The following is a 21,031-nucleotide window of genomic DNA, read 5'->3' on the forward strand; positions in this document are numbered from 1 at the left end:
AGTCTATTTTTTTCTTGCAAAGCAATGTTGCGCTAACATCAAATTCTCATTCTTTTGAACTACCCTGCTAAAGCAAGTGTCAGCTATATCAGCTTGAAGATCTGTTCAGTTCTCACTTAACTTTCTTCGTGAGGAAAAAAGCAACAGTCTATCATTCCCTTTTATTCTTTGCCCTCCAAAAACAGTAATACTTCACCATAAATTCAGCTGTATTCAGGACTGTGCACATGAATCAGTGGATTACCACTGATGCAAAATGTTTCTTCGCTTTTTGAATAAATCCTACTACTGAATCACATAAGCCTTTTAAGTTTTGTTTTTGTTTGCTTCCTCCCTCTCCAGTTACTTTCGTCAAGATTTAGTTCTCTGTGCATCCCATTCAGCAACTCTACAAAACTCTAAAGAACTACTATAGGCAGTTCAATATGATGAGAACTGAAGACACTGAAAGTACAAATACGACACATGGTATTTTAGAGTAACATTTTCTTCAAACACATATCCGATTAAGAGAAACCCAGGTCTGGGAGTGACATGGGCGTGTCTGTACTCACTATGTGCAGCTGCAGAAAATCACCGAGCCCAGGGGCACTGTCAATCCGGACAAGAATGCCATCCTTCACTGTTGTGCTGAAGCCCACAGCAAGACGGTCTGTCCTTGTGCTCGGTCTGTCGTTAGCTGGCCAGGTGTACAGGATGAGACCCCCACTCTTCCCAAATATATATGTGGCACCAGCTACAAAATACAAAGCCAAAGAAAAACGTGTTACTTATCTGCCAAGTCTGGTAGTAGTACTATGACTTCTGAGAGGAAAATTTAAGCAAGCACATGCTTTCATTAGTTACAGGGGTGAAATCAAGGAGTCCTGCTGGCCAGGCCTGATGAAGTACATTATTAGTTCCTCAATAAAGGCAAGCAGCATTTAAGACAAGTGAAGAATTTATCAAAAATTATCAAGATGGTTTATCAAGAATGAATGATTTCATTAGTGCTAGTACCCCAGAAAAGTCTGTAAAGGACACTGCTGTTGAGGGGGAAAAAAAACCACAAGCCACTCTTGTTTCAAAACCACGGGATTCAGTCTTATAAGGTGATTCAAAGGAAATATTCAGCATTTCTCCTTGAGGTTGGACTTGCCTTCAGCTAAAGACTATTCACACATAGTAGGAGACTACACTTTTCTCAAGACTTCATGAGATTTTTTGATATCTAGTCCACATATTTCCAGCACCATTTGTCTTGTCACCACAGAGCCTGGGAATTTGTTCCTTGCCCTTGTTTTTAAGGACAACACCAAACCTCTCCCATGCTGAACACCCTCCTCCCACACTCATGAGGGCCATCTGAGCTGAGGAAGGCAGAAATGCAAGCGACAAATTATTGTTATAGATGAGGAAGCTGAGAAGTGAAAGCCCTTGGAATTCTCATTCTGACTTGTACTCAACAGTCTGAGTTAGGAGCAAGATTTTATAACTCAGCAGTTTTAAAATCAGCCCCCGAGCTTCTTGAAAAATATATCTAAAATTCTTGTCCCGTCCAAATCTACAGGCAGGCCAGGAACAACACTCCTCCACATTTCAGCTACTTACTGCACCTCATTTTTCTGAGCACTATTACAATGGTTACAGAATAGTAAGCAAAAATACCAGCTTCTGTTACTGCAACAAGGATAAAACATATACAGAAAGTGCAGGCAATTACTGGGTACATTATCTCATCTGAGTAAAACCACAACTGAGAATTTTTTTTTCTTTTTGCACCATACTAATCAGCAATACGTATCATGCAACCCTGTACAGAGTAAAAGCAGACGGAGACAGAAACAGGTAGGATCATATAATGGTAATTTCTACACTTGCCTACAAAACTGCAGCTTCACTAAAGCTCTCTATGACCTGAATTCCAAATAAATGCTACACATTAGTAGAAATAATTGATATACTTCTCCCTTGCTAAAGAGGCATCCTCTACACATCTCAGAACACATTACCAAAACAGACATCAAAAACTCAGCCACAGTGGAATTAAATTATTTGTGAACAGCTGACTCAATGACAGAGTGAAAATGAATCATGTTTCCTTCTTCCCCTCCAGGCGTGTGTACATCCAATAAAACATGCCCTCAGTAAATTCAGACAAATGTGTCCAAAATCAGGGTTACATAGAAAATTTCAGTCATAATTCTGAATTACCAAAGAGAACATTCTGGCATTCTGGAACTGTGCACACACACTATTTCAGTTTGAGAAAGAATGATTTTACAGACTCAGTCTCCTCATTCAGTGTTAAACGCCAGACAGAGGGTGTATGACTATTTTAAGATGTGCAGAAAGAGGGTTTATTTGTCTGTTTGTTTAAACACATCCCCAGCTCTATCTTCAACCTTATGGTAAGACAGGTGGACATGACCAGGTAGTAAATTATCTACATCCTCCCCCCATGCTCAGCCCCCTGAAACTACACTACAAATATAATCCTTCAGTTCATCATTTTGTTCTATAACTTCCGTGTGTATCTGCACTACAGACTAATACTAGGCACAGAAATGTTGTAAGCAAAATTCGATTTACTCATTGTTGATGGCTTCACAAATTAAAACCCACTTTCCAAAATTACTCTTGCTTGAATTTTAAGTAGTCCTTTTCTTTGTACTCGTTATCAGGCCTTTCAGCAGCAAAGAAATTTGGAAGTGAGTTCTTCACTCTTTATAAAGACAGATTCCTTTTTTTGCCTCTGTAAGAGTCATTTGACTGCAGGTAGACCATGTCAGTCCTCCAATGAGAGCCAATTAGAACCAGTTATGTCCTCACAGGTCTTTCATGAGACTTAACTACTTAAACAGCTTATTTTCTTCTCACAGAGAATAGATTCTGCTTCTAAGCCTAACCTGATAATATTTAGTACTTAGGTACTGCGGTACCAAGGTTCTTAAGGTAAGGATCAGAAACACTAAGAAATAACACAGTATAAATCTGCCTCTGTTGGGTCTTATTCCAGTTTTCTCTGAGATAGCTCTACATAATGTTTGATGAAGACATGTAGTACTCCAGTTCAGCTGGAAATATCAGCTGAGTTCTGGAGTTCACCTGGTCCACAGGCTCTCCAACTTTACCCTAAACATGTCAGGGGTTTACTGTGATGGATTTTGCAGTCATATATTCTGGCAAGGAACTGAGTTCTTTAAAGAAAGATAATTCAAATGCAACAACCAGAGCAGCACTAACCCAAACAAACCTGTAAGCAGAAGTCTGATGGCCAATAGTTGTTTCCTTGCTTTCCAGGTCAGAAAATATCTGCATGAGAGAAAGGCCACTTGCTCTGTCTGTGCGCAGCTGAATGTACAAATATTTGTTGGATACATCAATGACCCCTCCCTTCACCAACTTTTTGAGGACAAATAGGATGTCCATTGATTTTTTGGAAAGAGATGCATATTAATATTGTGCCAGTACAATTTTTTCCCCAAATTATGAACAAAATAGTCATTCCAGTCTGAAAACAGAAGGTGCATCAACTTCTTAACATTTTTGTAAAGGTAGTGGAAGTCTTTTTATATTACATTCTGTTTAGTCCAGTAGTTCAGATGAGTCTCTTAGGGTATTTCATATGCTGGTGTAAAGGTCCTAACAAGTTTATTAATAATCATAACCTTCTGCTATTTAACAGGAAGCTATCAGTTCAACTACAGAAAAATTCATGATGATGGCATTTTGCTCTTCTTTCTTCGCAGGAAATTGAAATTTAGGTAATTTTCAAGAAGCAATGTTGTCAAAGGATGAAATCAGTAACACATTGTGCATGACGACAGGTTACATGAGCAAATCAAGAGCCATTTCACATCAGGAAAGAAACCTTGGTAACACCTGTAATTAGCAGCCCTTTAATCATTAGGCCTCTGAAAGCATAACTAAATAATGGAGACCTGATAGTTTATAGAGACATCCAAAAAAATCCTGCAAAATCTCAATAAGTAAAGGTAGAACTTTCCCCAAATTTACATAAAGAAAATGTAATGGTGACCCTTATCTTACTGTATCTGGACTAGGAAGTTCATTTATTATTTCCATCACCAGAAAAGGCATGTAACAGGAATGCAGATTAGAATACTGCCGTGAAAACAAGTGAGAAGAGATCAGATATACGTCTGCAGAAGCTAAGGAAGGAGACAAAATTTGCTGCTGCAGGAAGCATCATAATTTGGCCAGATAATAAAAAAGCAGTTCCAAAACCCATGGTATATAGAGAGCCATTCCACCCTCACAAGTGGAGATGAACAAAGCAACAAAGAAGAGCTGCTAAGATCAATTTCTATTCTAACAGAAAACTCTAATAACATAGATCAGAAGTTTTGCCAGAAATCTGATCAGAATGATTTGATCACTGCCCCCAAAATTAAGGTTCTTGGCCTTATGTTTTCAGCTTAAGGTAGACTCCATATTTGATCACTCTGTTTCCAGTCAGAAAAACAACTGAAGGGTAGCTCCTCAAGTCTTTACTTGGCCAAAGAGTTCAGCATCTTATTTATTTATACTTGCTACACTTGACAAAAAAAATCCATGCTTTGACCACCAGCTCTAAAGGGGAGCAAAGAACATGTACTGCACAAACCAGAAAAGAGAACCACAACATTCAAATGACATCTATCTATCACTCCCCAAAAGTTTATGACATCTCAATGCAAACAATAAAACATCAGTTGAAACGTGTACACTGCCAAAAGGATGCACATTGTCTGAGTAAAAAATGAAGCTTCTGACAGGTGTTTCTAATACTTAACTCATTCTGGCTACATTAAACAGGCTACACATGCTGCACAACTCAAATTTCCATGAAATTAATTCCTTAGGAGTAAAAAGAGTGAAAGAATGACAAAAGAATATTTTGAGGACAGTCAAAAAAAAGGAAAGTGTCCATATGAACTAACAATAATAACGATGAAAATGAGTAGAGTTTTCACCTAGCTTTGCTATATACTCCCAAAGAGCATGGATGATTTTGCTGACTCCTCATTACTTGAAATCAGTTCAACTGGGTCAATTCTAGGTGTGCTGAAATATCTGTATTGCCTAGAGATGACCTAACAGGTGTTTTCAATTGCCAACTTCGGCAAAGTTACTCCTATGGGTCTTGTACACTAAATGCATTGCGCTCGGCATCATACAGCTTCTTTGCCTCACAGTTATATTAGATGCACGATAGCATCTCCATCTACCATTATGAAACAAATTAAAAACAGAGAATAAAAAACAAAAAAAAGGAGAGAATTGTCCCATTCCTTCTGCCCTTTCATATTTACCAAGGTATCAGTCTTGACAACAGCTATTCTTCTTTCTCCAGTTATAATCTATCTTGTTGCACTCAATCCTAAATTTCAATTACATTGTTATCCTAATCCCTCTTTTACTCAACTTCCTGTCCCACTATACATCAAACCAAATTTAAAAAGTAATTAGACAAAAGAATTAATGATATCACAGGAACCAAAACCAAGCTAGACATCGACACATCCCCTGCCTTCAAGAATATACACCAATATTCTTACATTATATGAATGATCTGCAACATCTGGATCTCCCAGGGACGTCTTGTGAGCTACTGTCACTCAATCACACACATCACGAAATAGAAGTCTCATCAAAACTGAGTATCATCAATCAGGATGAAAACTCTTACTCCACCTAAAGATCCTCTCTGACACCTATACATCTCTCTGACTCAGTTGTTGTGTTTTCCACACCCTGAGTTTAAAACCTCTATTGATAAAAACACCTCTTTGATTAAAAAAAAGCAGATGGGGGTTAAAAAGGTTACAGAGGATCTAATCACCATTATCATATGGCTCATTCAACCATTCCATCACAGGATCCTTCCCAGGACAAAGACAGACATAATACTTTGTATGACACAATTGCTGAAACACTTTTTTATTTATCAAGAGCTTTCAATTGCCTAAGAATAAAGAAAACTTAAATCCCTAGAAATTGCAAGGCTTCCAGTGTAATCCAAAAAAAAAAAAAAAAAAAAAAAGAAAAAAGAAAGAAAAAAAGAAAAGCAAGCTTCTGTGCTTGGACTTCTCATGAACTAGCTCTCCTTCCTTTCAGAATGCTCACTCTTCCCTTGACAAACCCTCTGAGAGTGAAAGTGAACACCATATTCACCTCAAAAAGCAGGCATTGTTTGACATGAAACTGAAATTCCTTTCTCACTTCAAAGTATGAAGGAGCTTCTTCTATACAAAAAGGAGGAGCTATAAAAGCTGCAAGACTAACACAAAACAGAAGCAGCAATTCAGATCACGCCTGCTTTCTGTGTTTGTCTTTTTTAATGACAGCAAATTAATACGAGTCACTTTCCTCCCAGTATGTGTGCATCAGCCAACAATTGGATCAGACAGTATGTTACTTCTTATTAGTTACACTGCATTAAAAAGACCGGAAGAGAAAAAGAAGGAGAGCAAAGGAGTGTTCCTAGAACTACAAGGTCCAAGATAATTAATGCCTGAAATATGGATTTCTCTAAATCTGGGATACCAGGAAGATTGAGATTTTATTCCAAATATGAATTTACCATGGGGTACACTGGGGATGTTTATCATCTCAGAAGGAATTTAGGGATTAGCTCCTGACGACAACAGATGCAAGATAACCATAGGCACACCAGCTTAAAAATAAAAGATTGCAACAGTGAGAATATTTCAGTAATACCTTAATTTCCATTTTAACAACACTATTGGTCAGACAAGGATCATGGCCATTTCTTCAGCACTGATCCTAAGTGGTTACCCAGGGAAAACTGAGTAGAGCAAGCCTATTTCCCTTAAGTATGCACTCAGATCATCAGTCTTTTCATCAATTAACTCAGCCTCATGTGGTTTGCTTATACAGTAATCCCAAAGACATCTATTTTTCATGTACTTATCCAGTCTCTCTTTGAACACATTTAAAAGGTTTGCATTCACCATAATGACTTCCAAACCCTTTGCAATGACTCACACAAATCTGCCATTGATGTAGCAAGTTAAACATTAGCCAGCTGTGGGCCCTATCAGCACAGGGAGCCTACAGTATCTTGCACACTATTATCAGGACCTGAGGCTGTTACTAGATGAAGTGATTATTCCCCTTTACTCAGTGGTTGTTAAACTGCATCCAGAATAATGCATCTGATTTTGGATTGACAAACTGGAGCACGTTCAGCGGAAGTGCCACAAAGGCACTTGGATAGATAAAGTGCCTGCCTTGTAAAGAAATTGGCAGCTGATTGGGGTTTTATCAGCTTGGAGGTGACACAGCTTCAAGGGGTCTGAGGGCAGTCTCACAGCACCTGCAAGGAGGTTATGGAAAAGCCAAAGGTAGGCTCTTCACAGTGGTGCACATCTGAAGAGCAGGATGCAACTGCCATACTTCAAAGTGAGAGAATCCAACTGCAGCAAGGAAAGAGCTTTCTCCTCACAAGGACAGATATGCAAACAGGCTACCCCTGGAGATTTTAGAGTCTCTGTGTGTGGAGGTTTTCAAGATACAAGTACATAAAAGCCCAAGCAACCTGATCTGACCTCACAGCTGGCCTTGCCCAACCAGGGGTTTGGACTAAAGATTTCCTGGTGTCACGTTCTGCCTGAGTGAACAAGGATCACCTTTTTGCGTGAAGAATCATTCTTTTGATACTTGCTCATGCTAAATAGATTACATGCTCCCTAGTTCTCATTCTGTAAGGCACAGTAATCTGTCCCTATATCTATCTTCTCAGTGTCAACTTTGCCTTGCAGACTTAAACCACTACCCTCAATCCTTAAGTAATTTCTTTCAGCAAAGAGACCAGCTGTGTTATCAAATTCTAGCCCCCATGCAGCTAGATGAAGTTATCAATCTAGAAAAAGTCCACAAGGACAATTCCTCCAAGTCTTTTTATTTTTAGTTGTGGGTTGTTTTTTTTTTCCTACATATTATAGAGCCAGAAAAACATTTTGCAAAAAGAAACCCCCAAACTCCCCACAGCAGTGATAAAGGAATAGAAAACAAAAGGCTTAAAACCACTGTGCACCAGAAGAGACAAAAGAAACTACAAACACAACTGAAATATGAAATTTGCTGGGTGAAAGTGCCAGGAAAATTGCAGAGCAGCAGGATATGTTTACTAGGGTCAAGTTATCCACCACCTACAAAGAGACTCCATGACTTCATTATGTGCAACGGTGACTAAATTCAGTAAAGGTAGATGGAACCATTTCTTGCTTGCATTCTGCTGCCAAAGAGGAGGTAGCATCAGGATGCAATTTCTTATTTCTTGGTATTTCCTGATAAAAAAAGCACTCAAGAGAGGATGTCCTTTGAGAAGCCCAGAAGGCAGCATGCCAGAGGAGCTGAATACAGAGACTGCTGTTAGCAAGAGGAAGCACAGCAGGATTCATAGCTCACTTGGGGCTTGGAGGAAGAACAGGAATGTTAGTTCCGTACAGTTTTATAGAATCTGAATGATAACAAAATGGCCTAGATACCTCTCAGGATGGATGAAGGCCAAAATGCTATCATAGATCTCAGCGAGTCAACGCTTCGCTAGAGAATCTCTTTCTAGTGTTTATCCTCAGCAATACTTTATTTATTCCATTAAAGCAAACTAACCCTCACAAAAAGATGAAAACAAAACAAAAAATCCAAGCAAACAAAAACCCAAAACAATGAAAACCAACCAACCAAAAAAAATTCCCCAAAACCCAAACAGAAAAGCCCACACCACAGCCAAAGCAAAAACAAAACAAAGCTGCAATGACAACTTCTGTCCTCTCAGCTTCATCTAGTCACTTCAGGTTTAAGTAGCATAACACCTTGCACGACCAGTCTGAGTCCACAAGGTTTCACTTGTTTTAACTGTAGGCAATCCTTCACTCTTCCTTACATACTTGCTCACATTTCCTTAGTCATAGATATCAAAATGAAAAATACAGTTTAAATTTACTGTCACCACAAGAGACCAAACCCAAATTTTCAGTCTTGGCAGCTAAAAAATGTTAGGTCAGAAATATCAGCTACTGAGTATTCATAAGAGCCTCAGGAGGTAAGAGTTTTACCAAATCGAATATGCTAAATTAGCAGCAGAGTTTGGAAAAAGAAGCAAGTTTTCAGGTATCTAACTTTTTTGCTGGCTATTAGGATTTTAACAGTATGCTTTTGAAATAAGCTTCTTACTCTATCACCACCAGCCATGTTTTGGTTCTCATCAGAGCAGTCTCAGAGCACACAAGCTTGACTTCTTAAAATCTTCCATTTTAGTTTAAAACTAAACTGGAAGATGTAATGCACCTTTTAAGAAGATACTGGTCTATAGTACCAGACTAGAGCTAGTCCAAAGTAACACTTCAGATGAAAAAAGCCTGCAGTATAGATCTCAGGTCCTTGGTACTAAATTCCATGCTAAAAACCAGCTCTCAAGCTGGTTGTTTCTGTGGACACAGCCTATGACTAAACGGGGCCCATTTTGATCTCAGAGTTCTGCGCTTTTTGACCTCACCTCAAATATGACATTGTCCCTCATAAGTACTGGAAGATCAAAGATGAGAAGAAACGCATTTTTGGATGCTTGCCATTCCTAAGGCTCTCTAGCCTTCCCCAAAGTCACATAGCGGGAACGTAAAAACAAAAAGTATCCAGAACTAGTACTAGGGCATACAAACTATTCTGTAAATGATATGCAGCTTTCCTTGCTATTATGTCTTCTTGCCACCATGAAATGAAGTCCACCGCTAGGAGAGATGGACATAAGTGAACTTGATACAGGCAATCTGTTAAAAATACCACACCAGAGTAAAAGATAAGTGTAATAGTTGTTTAATCATTCTCACCATGAAGTGCAAATTCTTTAGTGTCTTATGACATTCATGAATGATGCAGAGGGCTGGCATGATGAATGCAGAGCAATTCTAACTGACAGATACTTTCAGAGAATTTATATCCTTCCCACACTCCCAGGACAAAAGGGCTCTTGAGCTGAGTTATCATTTGTTTCATGAGAGGATTTACAGTCTTGCTTTTACCTTATTCTATAAAGAGTTTATTTTGATATACTGATTGTGATCATTCAAGAACAACCGTATCTGAAAAAAGTCAGCAGGGGAGAGAAAAACAGAGTGGTTCTGAATAACTTTCTCACCTTGACCTGGGACTGCATTCCCCTCAGCCAGTTTAGTTTGTCTTTGGTATCAGTTCTTTCCCAGCATCCTCTACTATCCCGTTGTATTGCATTACAAATGTACTATCACTCAAGGGAGTCATGTAATCTCGCCTGGCTACCCTCCCTCCATGGCAAAAGGGGAAGTTTAGCCTCAAAAGCCATCCACCATAGACCCTTCTTCTCATTTCACTAGAAAGCACCTCAGCAGCGCAGTTTTCACATCACCCTGGAGTGGCCTCTACTTTATAGTTACACATAGCAACAGCTCCTTCCATGAGATTCAGTGGCAAAGGAGCTGCTGGACCTTATCCAGACGGGCAGGGTGATACAGGCACACAGAACCACAGTCTCAGCAGTATTTAGAGACCAAGATATTCCCACTGCCATGATGAACACATCAGCATCAGATGTGTATTGCATGAGGCAGTTCAGCTAATGCAAGGCTTCTCACCTCTGGCAGAGGCTACCAGTAAGTTTTGTGAGTGGATATTCAGCCACTCTCTAAAAGTTTTTTTCATCGCTATTGTATTCTGAGAAATTCAGCAGTTACAATCTTGACTAAAATACATCATCACCTAAGAGGCCCTGAGTCTGTGGCCTTCAGCTGCACAAAGCAATAGCATGTGTCACCCAAATGAGGATAATGAAAGGTCTGTGGGCCAATCACATTGATCTAATGACAGCAGTGATTTCCCTACACTTCATTTTGAAAGCTTTAGGTGACTTCAGGCAGAGAGGCAATAAATTTCTATGAATATTACAAATAATATCATTACAGAGAAGGATATTATCTCTTTTTACCCATTTTAAATTATGCTTTAATGCCACATTTTTGCACCTCTACACAGTATTTGATATTAAATACCCTGAAATGTTCTGTTCTTAAGGGGGCCTACACAAACTAATAGGAGAAATTTAACTTGCTTGCCTTTGAAATTAATCAGTCATTATATTAGAGGATAATACACCACATCAGCACACAATGTTAAGGTAGACAAGGTGTTACCAAACACCTATCTAGACATGTAGAAGGGACTTTCTAGAGCAGTGAGTGAACCATAGGGTATTTAATGGGTATTGTTAAAAAGTTCTAGAAGGATAATTAATAAGACTGAAGAAATAGCAAAACATGGGCAGGCCATGTCCTCTTAACCTCTCCTCCCACTGAGAAATTTTGATTAAAAGTGATAAATATTTTCTTCACTCATATTTCAAGGGTGTATTACTCTCCACCTCTAAGCATTAAGCCTCAGTATTCTTTTTTTCTGTCTCTATCACTTCATTGTGAATTGCCAGCTTCATTCCCAATAAAGCATTTAATTACTATATCATTTATTTGGGAGACAACATAGGGAAGTTTCTTTCAGGTACACCTTTCAGGGTGCCAGAGACATAATATTCTATATAAAGTTGATTTCTTTGCTCCCTAAAGGGGAAAAAACCCCGAGCCAAAACAAACAACTTTCTCAAATAACCTGGAAAAATAAATTCCAGTCTATCTTTTCTTTCTCTCCCATGCTGTAAATACAAATTATTGATTTTCCTCTAGCTGTTTCATGCCTTTCACACGCTTCAATAATACAGAGGATTTGTTCCTCATCCTTTCATCTCCAAGCCTGGAATGCCTCTTCAGCCCCCCGTTAAGGGTCACTCATTCTTCCTCTAACTGCAGCACTCGTATCCTGCAGAGCTCCAACAGGCGACAGCTAGTGAGACACGCAAGTAGCACATCATCACTTACCCCCTGACTTCTTTGGCAGGTGAGACAGAAAGACAAAATTTTTATAAACCCTGGTTATTCAAACTTTTGATCATTTATGTTTGATCTTTCATAAGCCTCCTTCTGGATGCAATATAAAAACTAAAATATGGATATAAAGTAATTTTCAATCCAGCACATTGCATGAAGTTTAACTGGCAGCACCATTCCATCAGGTCTATACTCCCATAGAAAATAGGGAACATGTGGACCTTTTCACCTCAAATGCTTAGAAACAAAGAACCATTGGACAATTGGAAGGAACATTTAGATAATTTAGTGTCCCCTCCCCTCCGAATCAAAGCAAGGTCAGTAATAGAAGGTTACTCAGGAACTACTTCAGTTTTGAATGTCTCAAGGAAAGGACATTCAATGACTTCTTCATTAGCAACCAGTTCCAATATTTTACTGTCCTACTCTGTAAGTTACAATTTTCTGTATTCCATCTTGTGCCTGTTGCTTCTCATGCTATTTCTGTGGATCCCCAAGAAAAGTTATCTATAAACTCCTAGTCTGGTAATTAAAGACAACCATAGTTTTTCCTCCCTCTCTCCCCTTAGGGTTCAACAAACCACATTCTTTTGTATTTTACAGCACTTTTACCACCTTCATGGCCTTTTGCCAAGTGAAGCCCAAACTTGAATGCAGTACTCCAGATGTAGTCTCACAACTGACCACAGGCTAGGAAAGCATTCCCAAAGCCAGCTGACGGCACTCTTGCTAAGATAGATCACTATGTAATTGGCTCTCCAAACAAGGACACGTTGCTGACTCCAAATCAAATGGTTAAACACCTTTTCTACACAGCTGCATTCTTCCATTTAGTTGGAACACACCCTGTTGCACCTCTTGCACAGGAATTCTCCATCCTAGGAGATCTGGCATTTTCTTTTGTCAAGTTTCTTAAGATTCATCATGATGACCCCATTTCTTCAACCTTTTGAGGTCCCTCCAAATTGCAGCTCATCACTAGCTGTCCCAGTTTGGTAATTTGCAAACTTGCTAGGAGCACACGCAGTTTCATCACCCAGGTCATACATTAAAAGATACCGGCATCAGCATCAACCCCTGAGGGGCATCACGAGTCATAAACTGCCCGATGAGCTTTGTGCCATTGAGCACAGCCCTTTCAACCAGCAAGTCCAGCCAACTTCTCACCCACCTAACCCATATCTCAAAGGTTAGTATACAGGGATGCTGCAGGAGATTGTATCAAAGCTGTCATAGAAGTGAAAGTAAACAACACCTCCTGCACCCGTTATCCACAGAGCCAGTGTCATTGCAGAGGGCAATGAGTTTGGCCAAGCATAACTGGCCAGCAGCAAATATAGGTGGGCTGTTCCAAATTAGGTTTTCATCTTTTGTGTGCTTGCAGGTAACTTCTAGGAAAATTTGCTCAGTAATCTTCCCAGGAACTGGTGTTAGGCTGACTACTCTAATTCTCTAGTAGATGTGGCATTTACCTCTTTTTTCCCCCCAGTCATTAATAACCTTTTGACTGTTTTATTTGGTTTTGTTTTTCCCACCTATTTTCTCTCCAAGTATCTCACAATTTCTCACTGTATTTATTGAAGATCAAAGTGCCACAGTGTGATGTAGACTCTTGGATTTTAATATTTCTTCTATCTTATAATGAATTTCCTCTCTTCACATATGCTGTCCTCAAGATTCCTGTTAAAAATAGATCTCTCCTTGTGAAAATTCAGTCTCAGGACCTACAAGAATTCCTTCATCTATTTAAGAGCCTGAAAATATAATGAGAAGTGCCTGTTCCACTTAGTTCATCAAAGAACAGGACCTGTTCCTGAGTTATGCAATTGTTCGTTTCATGAACACATCAAGCATGACCAGTGCTACATATATCATAATGTCCTATTTTCCTGCAAATCCAGAAAACTGTTCTCCTTCTTGCGGAATGGGTCTAGACTCACAGTTCATTAATCTGATAATTTCTTCACTTTAGCAAAATTGAGTGGGCTTCCTCATGTTGTAAACTTGGAGCTATAGCTCAAACCTTCTGATATAGGTATTCTGCTCCTTTGCTCTAGTGAATAAGATTACTAAAGAATTCTTCCAGCTTTTCCATCAGGGAATGCGGCTATAAGATACTCATAAAGCCTGTGAGAGCTGCAGTTTCTTCAGGGAGGTCCATCCAACATGTCATTCTGACAGTTACATCTTCCCTTCAGTACTGATAAATTGGGATGTGTTCAAAGAACAGAAAGCAAGTTCCAGGAAAAGCCAATTTTTTTCAATGGTCTCAGAGGCGCAGGCTGTTCCATGGGCTGATTTTCCCTTGTTCAAAGGTTCACAAGTTATTTTGAAAGGTGGCTTCCATACAGTACTTTGAAGTACTTTATACATTCGTACATTAATTTCTTTTTACATCCAATCAGTTTCCATATCATTTTTGTTAATCCTCAGAGTTATTTATATTTAAACAACAGCCTCTGGCTTTTATTCCCTCCATTTGACTCTCCCATAAGTCATAAAATGCTGAATTGATAAGCTGACAATAATTGCCACAACAGAGCAGTAAGGTCACAAATAAGCAAAAGAGAATGTCGTTCTGACCTTGCAACAAGCATAAATCTGAGTAATTCATCTCAGGTCAATGATTTAATTCAAGTACATTTAGTTATAAAAAAAGTCATGCTCATTGCACTACTTCATAGCAGTATCTGTTTGCATATTAATTTATATTCAAATATAATACCTTCTGTAACATATTATATTGGGGAAATAATAGGGAAGCTGAAATCATTACCAGTGAAATTTTCCACTTACAGAATGTATCAGAACTTCCTCCACCACCCGCATATTCCTGTGACAATGTATCCCATAAGCGGGATGGATCCTTCTTTTTCCAGGCAAGTCTCATATAACACTGCCAGAATAGACTTAAACCACACGCAGCTGAGCAGAATTATAGGCATTTCTGTCCAGTTATTTTGGCATTAAGCACAGTCTACCAGCAACCAGTTACTGTCATGGTAGAGCAAAAGCAAACTGAACTTGTTAGGGCTTATAAAGCAGCTAGACCATCCCTGGAAAAAGACTAGAAACCAAACAATGTAAAGGATGCAAAATCCTTTCTTCTGAGTTACGTCAAATCAGGCCACATGTGATGAGGGGGTTTAAGGCTGTCCTGTGCAAGTTCATTTGCCCTGGTGTATCTACAGCTGAATGACACCAAGGACAGGATATAAACAGAGAAAAGAAGAGAGACCATGTGCTAGCGGATGCCAAAATAACACTGTTACTTGTCCACCCATGAAAGACCAACCAATCCAGTGAGCACCTACAACCACACTGGGCTCAGTCATCATAACACCTATGGTCTATACACATTTCTGTATTCAGTCAGCAAGAACCAGCTAAATAACAGCCACTGGTAAAAGGAGCTGGTATCTCAAGAATAAATAACTATTAAGTATCTAGGATAGTTACTATTTTCCACCATATTTGCAGATATACTATACTTGCTTTCTATATGCAGCATTACAAAACCAAGCTCTTTGGTGGGTAGAAAAGTACTGGGCTTTTTCCTCACAGCAGTTAGGAAAAATTTGGTAGGAAAAAAGAATCATAATAAACATATTAAGAAAATATCAGCATAAAAAAAGAATAGATATAAGTTCCAAAAATCTCATGTGAGACTCTCATGACAGCAGTAACTATACACGCTTACCCAAGTAACAAAAACACAAGAGCCCTCCCCCACTCCTGCACTTTTAACAACATGCATCTTGCTTAACAAGTTTGCAGGAAAACATAAATTTCCATTGTTGCTCAGCTCTCACTGGAAATGTAGAGATTTCCATCACTAAGCACTACATAAATCAAGATATTGCATTTCAGCATGCTTTCTTACTGCAAACATATTGCTATCGCTCTTTTTATTAAAAGGGGAAGGACTAAAGAAGTTGTTTCCTTTTAATTAAACTGCAAAACTTGGTTTTACTTCTTTGGCAACATTAGCATCATAGATTGTTGTACTCATGTTTATTTCTCCTTCCAGGCTATCCTCTGTATGCAGAAAATAAAATAATTGCAATGTTTTCCGCTCCAGATCATCTTCTATGATATACGTCTTCAACAAGACCCATGAGAAGTGAATTATGAAATGATGGGTAAGGCAAGTAGCATTTAATCAGAAAGAAAAGTATTTGGAAGTTCCTAGTTACACATGTATACCACTTAAGGTCAGCCATTGATTAGACTCTCTAGAGACTACTGCAACACAAGTTGAAGAAAAGTATTTATGTTTAGAAAGACAATCGATCCAGCACTCCAAAATAATTTTATTTTTGCTTCCAGGCACACAACCCTATTACTGCAGCTCCCATTTTTCCTTTACTATTCCTGTTGTTCCTTAGTGAATTCATTTGCATCCAGTTTGACATTACAGGAGATCCTGACATACAGAAACATCCTGTATCTCCAACACAGGAATAGAATTTGGTGATTTGCTTGTTCAGCACCGGCCCAAGGGTATTTTGATGTAATGGTGGTATTTTGCGTGCTACCACTATAAAATAAGATAGTCAACAACAGCATGTGTCAACAATGTTGAAGCACAGGCATCTTAAATGTATGTATTTTTCTGAATTAACTTAAATTCACTATATCAATCTATTTGCAGACTGAAAGGAAAAACTGATGGAAGTATTGACTAACCTCATCCCTTTCTGCTCCAGTCTGAATTATCCACATCTAAAATGACTGACTGAGGAAATGGGAAAAAGGCTATGTACTCTACACATCTTAAGAGCATGTTTCAAAGATTCCTATAGTGGAAAAGTGGAAAGACTCCTAAGTGGCAGCAAAAAGGAACAGCTAGGAGTAAGGCAATAAAAATGGAAGGGGGAAAAAAATGAAGAAACAAAGAAGCCAGCTGAATATCAAGGGCAACAGGAAATTAATAATAATTATAGAACCATTAAGGTTGGAAAAAACTTCCAAGAGGATCAAGTCCAACCTTTGACTGAACACTGCCATAGCACTAATGAAGATGAGCTCTCTCCATGCTTTTATTTTCCCCCTCCTAGTTCTGAACAGGCTTTCAAATAACTATCCTCACTTCAAAGCCATAGTGCCTAAGCACCCAATCAAAGTTTCTAGTGGAGACACAAGAAAGCTGTTTTTCAGAACTGCATATGGGTTCCAAAGCCCCAAGTACAACGCTACTGTTTCTGGTGACCAATATACACTGCTGTATAACGACTGAATTTTTTACACAGAGCCTGTAATCAGCACTGTTCAGATGTGTACTTAAAATCCTTTTCAAGTGTTCAAAGATCATCACCCATAATATTTATTTCTTTATTTTCTCACCATATGTCTGGGACCTTTTACTTGGGGGCTTTTGTTTGACTTTGGTTTCAGTTTCAATGCTTTTTCTCTTTCCCTGCTGATGTCTGCCAGAGGCATCACCATGGTGACTACAAGACCTCCTGAGAAGATAACAAACACACAAAGTTTTCCTTCAGAGCAGTCTCCAGTGGTTGCAAACTTTCCCCATTTATCTCTTCACAGCCTCAATTAGAGCAATTGCATCTTGGAACCGATTTCCTCCTTCCTCCTACTGAAAATGCTTTGGTCCACCTGTCAATTGGCATCCTTGCTTCATTACTTGCTGACAGCTCACAATACAGCTCCCTTCCCCTGGCAAATTACTCCTAATCAATTCCTCCTGCAACATTATCTCGTAGCTTTTCAACAGACACACACACTCTCGCACACTGGGAAGGGGCTAGCTCCCTCCTTAAGGAACTATGATACATAAGGAATTTGGTGCATGGAATATTTTCCTATACTTGCTACTGGTTTGTACTGGGACATTGGATGAGTTTCATAGTCTCACTCACCCTTTCTATCTATACAGGTGCTTAGAGAAAAGAAGGCTTGATTACTCAGGATGAAAACAAAGAGCAAGCAAATAAACAGTATTAACAAACACTGCACTATGCTATGATTGACTTTTTACCCACAATAAAGCCCCTGATAATCTGTTGATTTTTGCTTAGTTGGCCTGTCAGATAAAGCTTTTGCATTAATTCCAAACCCTGATCCCCTTTCCCTACACCAATAAGATAACATGACGAATACCATAGTACACATCACATAGCTACTGAGTTCATCCTGTCCAGGGAGGTTGCAGCTGCTGATGCTGGCAGGGGAAAGAATGAGACAGGTCTTTCTTTATTTAAGCTTGAGAATCCATTTTATTAACCCCAGGGCCAGGGAGGGGAGGTGAAGACAAAAGACCAGCAAAGGCAGCGTCCTGGTATTTTTATAAGGCATTGCAGGGGAGGGGTTTAGGGTTTGGGTCAAGGGAGGAGTTAACACAAAGGTAAGATCAAATTCTAGCCTCCTTAGAATGGGAAGACTCCACACCATAGAAAGACAGCTACCCACTCTGTAACCAGAAACAAAAAGAGCCTTCACAATTTTGATGCATCATCTAGGGAACTTTAATCACATTAAGTGAACCAGGCTGCCTTATTCAGAGAAGACAGAAAAGATTGAAGTCATAATGAAATATGACCCATAGTACCAATTATTACAACTTATTCTTCTGATGGGTGGATGTTGCCTGATTCTGTTATTTTGATAATTCTTAAAGCTGTTTTTTCTCGATGGTGCCATACTAGTCACTAGAGATCAATCTAGAAGTGTGTTTGAAGAATTTTTATGCATATATTTCTATGTAAGTGTCTCCCTTGTTTTTTAATTGTTAATGTAATAAAACACATAGAAAGTACCTGTGCATATAGATACAGCAAACTCATCAAACAACTGCTTCTAAAGGATGCAGAGCACACAAGGGCACATTGCTGAGATTTTAGAGGTCTTTCTTTGTGAGCACATATAAAACCGCTGAAATTTTCTCAGTTGACATGGCTCTGAATAAGGACATCTGCTTGGCAGATTTATCACTAGGAGAAGCCACACAGGTTTTAACTACACAGCCTCCAACACTGCTGCTACTGAGACATGAATTTCTAGGGATGAGAACTAAGTTCACCTTTGAATTGTTTTCACTCCTGGCCCTCCCAGGTGTGGCTGCCAAGAAGATGTGCAATCAGAGCCATGAGTGATAATGGGAACTGCCAAATGGATCCCAGATGCACCAGTTTCTGCCTCTGTTCAACACAGACACAGCAGAAGCCTTTAAGGGCTAATGTAACGTCATGGAGCAGTGCTTGTTCAGCATCCTTATTATGTGCAGGGAAGCAGTTTTCCTTTTGTGCTACAGAGTGCAGAACCTGGACACAAAGATCAGAGTTAGGAACATTGTTCTCTTTTTCTATTTTCCATATGAAAAAAGTAAAAAACCCCATCAACTTAGCTTAGAATAAGAAAATCTTTCTGGGCACTTCATCATATAAACTGAAACAAGCTGTAACTTATTTATATATATATATATATTTCTTTTTTTTTTTTTCAGGCAGTTAGTAGTCCAGAAGGCATATGTTTGTGGGTATCAGTAAGCACATGACAACCATAAAGGATTATTACAGGCTGACTGGATAAGCCATATGTCAGTCAAAGGTGGGGAAATCACATGCTTTGTACTGATATCCCCGGAGACAGGAGCCTTTCTAGTCTCATTAGAAATTAAAGGAAAAAGGAAATAATACATTCCTTACCAAATCTGTGCTGTCATGCAAAGAAACAGAATAAAAACTATTAAGGGCAGTGAATGACTCCCAGCAATATGTAATAAAAACATATTAAGAAACAGAACCTGACCTCATAATTTTTAAGAAATGTTTTTTCTATCACTCCTTATTACTGGGAAAACAATTATCAAGAGAATAGGATAAATTCTTATAAACAAGATTTTTGAGACATACAACCAGACAACTAGCTCACACCACAGACAAAAAGTATTTTTGATTTCTTTTTTCTCTCTGCTTGCATTTACTTCAGGCACCCAACACACCCCAAGGAAACAAATCCCAGCACTTCATGAAGCTAACATGTCAGCTCAGAGACCCTGCTCAGACATATTCTGTTGAAGTGAATTCCAAGAAAGACTGTGAGGTCACCATCCCCTTTTTTGTTATTAAAATACACTTGCATGATGTTGGCTTTATAAAATGTGATGATAATTTCCAATATGGATTCTTAAAAACACTGTCTAATTTAAATCCCTTTTTCTTTCTCTGATTTCACAGTGCTTAGAAGGAATAAATACTATTTGTTTTTGACAGCCAGGGAAAAGCACCTCAGTGGTCCACATTTCTGGAAGAGCCTGCAACTCCTAGCAGACTAAATCAAGAAGTGCAGTAGCACAGCATCTCTGTCTCCCTGTGATATTCCAAGGACCATAAAGTCAGTGAGACAGTAGAGAAAAAAATTCAGGGATTCCAACAGGGAGATTACCAAAGGTGGCCTAGGAGTCCATAAAGACAATCTGAAATTGGACTGAGGAACCACATTACTATGTTTCTGTTTTGTTTCTGTTTAAAAACTCTATGATGTATTTATGATATTTCCTGATAATTATTTTTGTCAGTAACTCAGTGCTCTAAAGTGTGAAAGCTAGAAAACACTGTTCTGTTCCTTTCAGTATCTCATCCACTTTGATAGGGACCTATGCTGATATCAGAGAGTTACAGCTTCTGATGAGAAAGAAGATCCAATAATAGAGATGACCAACACGTTTTCATGGAATGAGTTGCACAGAAGAGTATTTAGTAATAAATAGCTAAGAGTGACAAGCACTGAAAACAAAAAAAATGGAAAATCACAACCATGCCTTCATAAGTCTTATCCCTCCAACCATACGCAACAGGACATCTGGTACTCTTTAACCTCTCTTAAAAGCAGATACATATCACTGAGAGGGAAAAAAAAATTCTTCTGACCTACCAGTGGCACAAATGCAAGTAAAACTGATACAGCATTTTGATGTTTATGAGGTCTTTGCTTTAAAGCACGTAAAAGCATACTTTTTTAAAGTGTTCAATATAAATCAGAAGACAAACGCAACAGAACCAAAAAAATTGATCTTAAACATTCAGTGGGACTAAATTAACTGCCATGCAACCCCCTAACCTCTGCTTCCTGCTGCTCGGACTGGGAGCCCTGAG

The 21,031-nt window shown here is 38.9% G+C and overlaps 1 protein-coding gene across 9 annotated transcripts in view; it reads right to left on the reverse strand.

Moving 5' to 3' along the window:
• NRXN3 (neurexin 3) overlaps positions 1-21,031 on the reverse strand; it is a 985,585-nt gene that overhangs the window by 242,592 nt on the left and 721,962 nt on the right. For all 9 annotated transcript variants that reach the window (XM_040066048.2, XM_058420836.1, XM_058420835.1 and 6 more), the window contains one exon: positions 555-736. In XM_040066048.2, coding sequence (XP_039921982.1) covers positions 555-736 — 182 coding nt within the window. The remainder of the gene's footprint in view (positions 1-554; positions 737-21,031) is intronic.

The sequence above is a fragment of the Hirundo rustica genome, chromosome 6, assembly GCF_015227805.2.
Source record: "Hirundo rustica isolate bHirRus1 chromosome 6, bHirRus1.pri.v3, whole genome shotgun sequence".
NCBI classification, from domain to species: domain Eukaryota; kingdom Metazoa; phylum Chordata; class Aves; order Passeriformes; family Hirundinidae; genus Hirundo; species Hirundo rustica.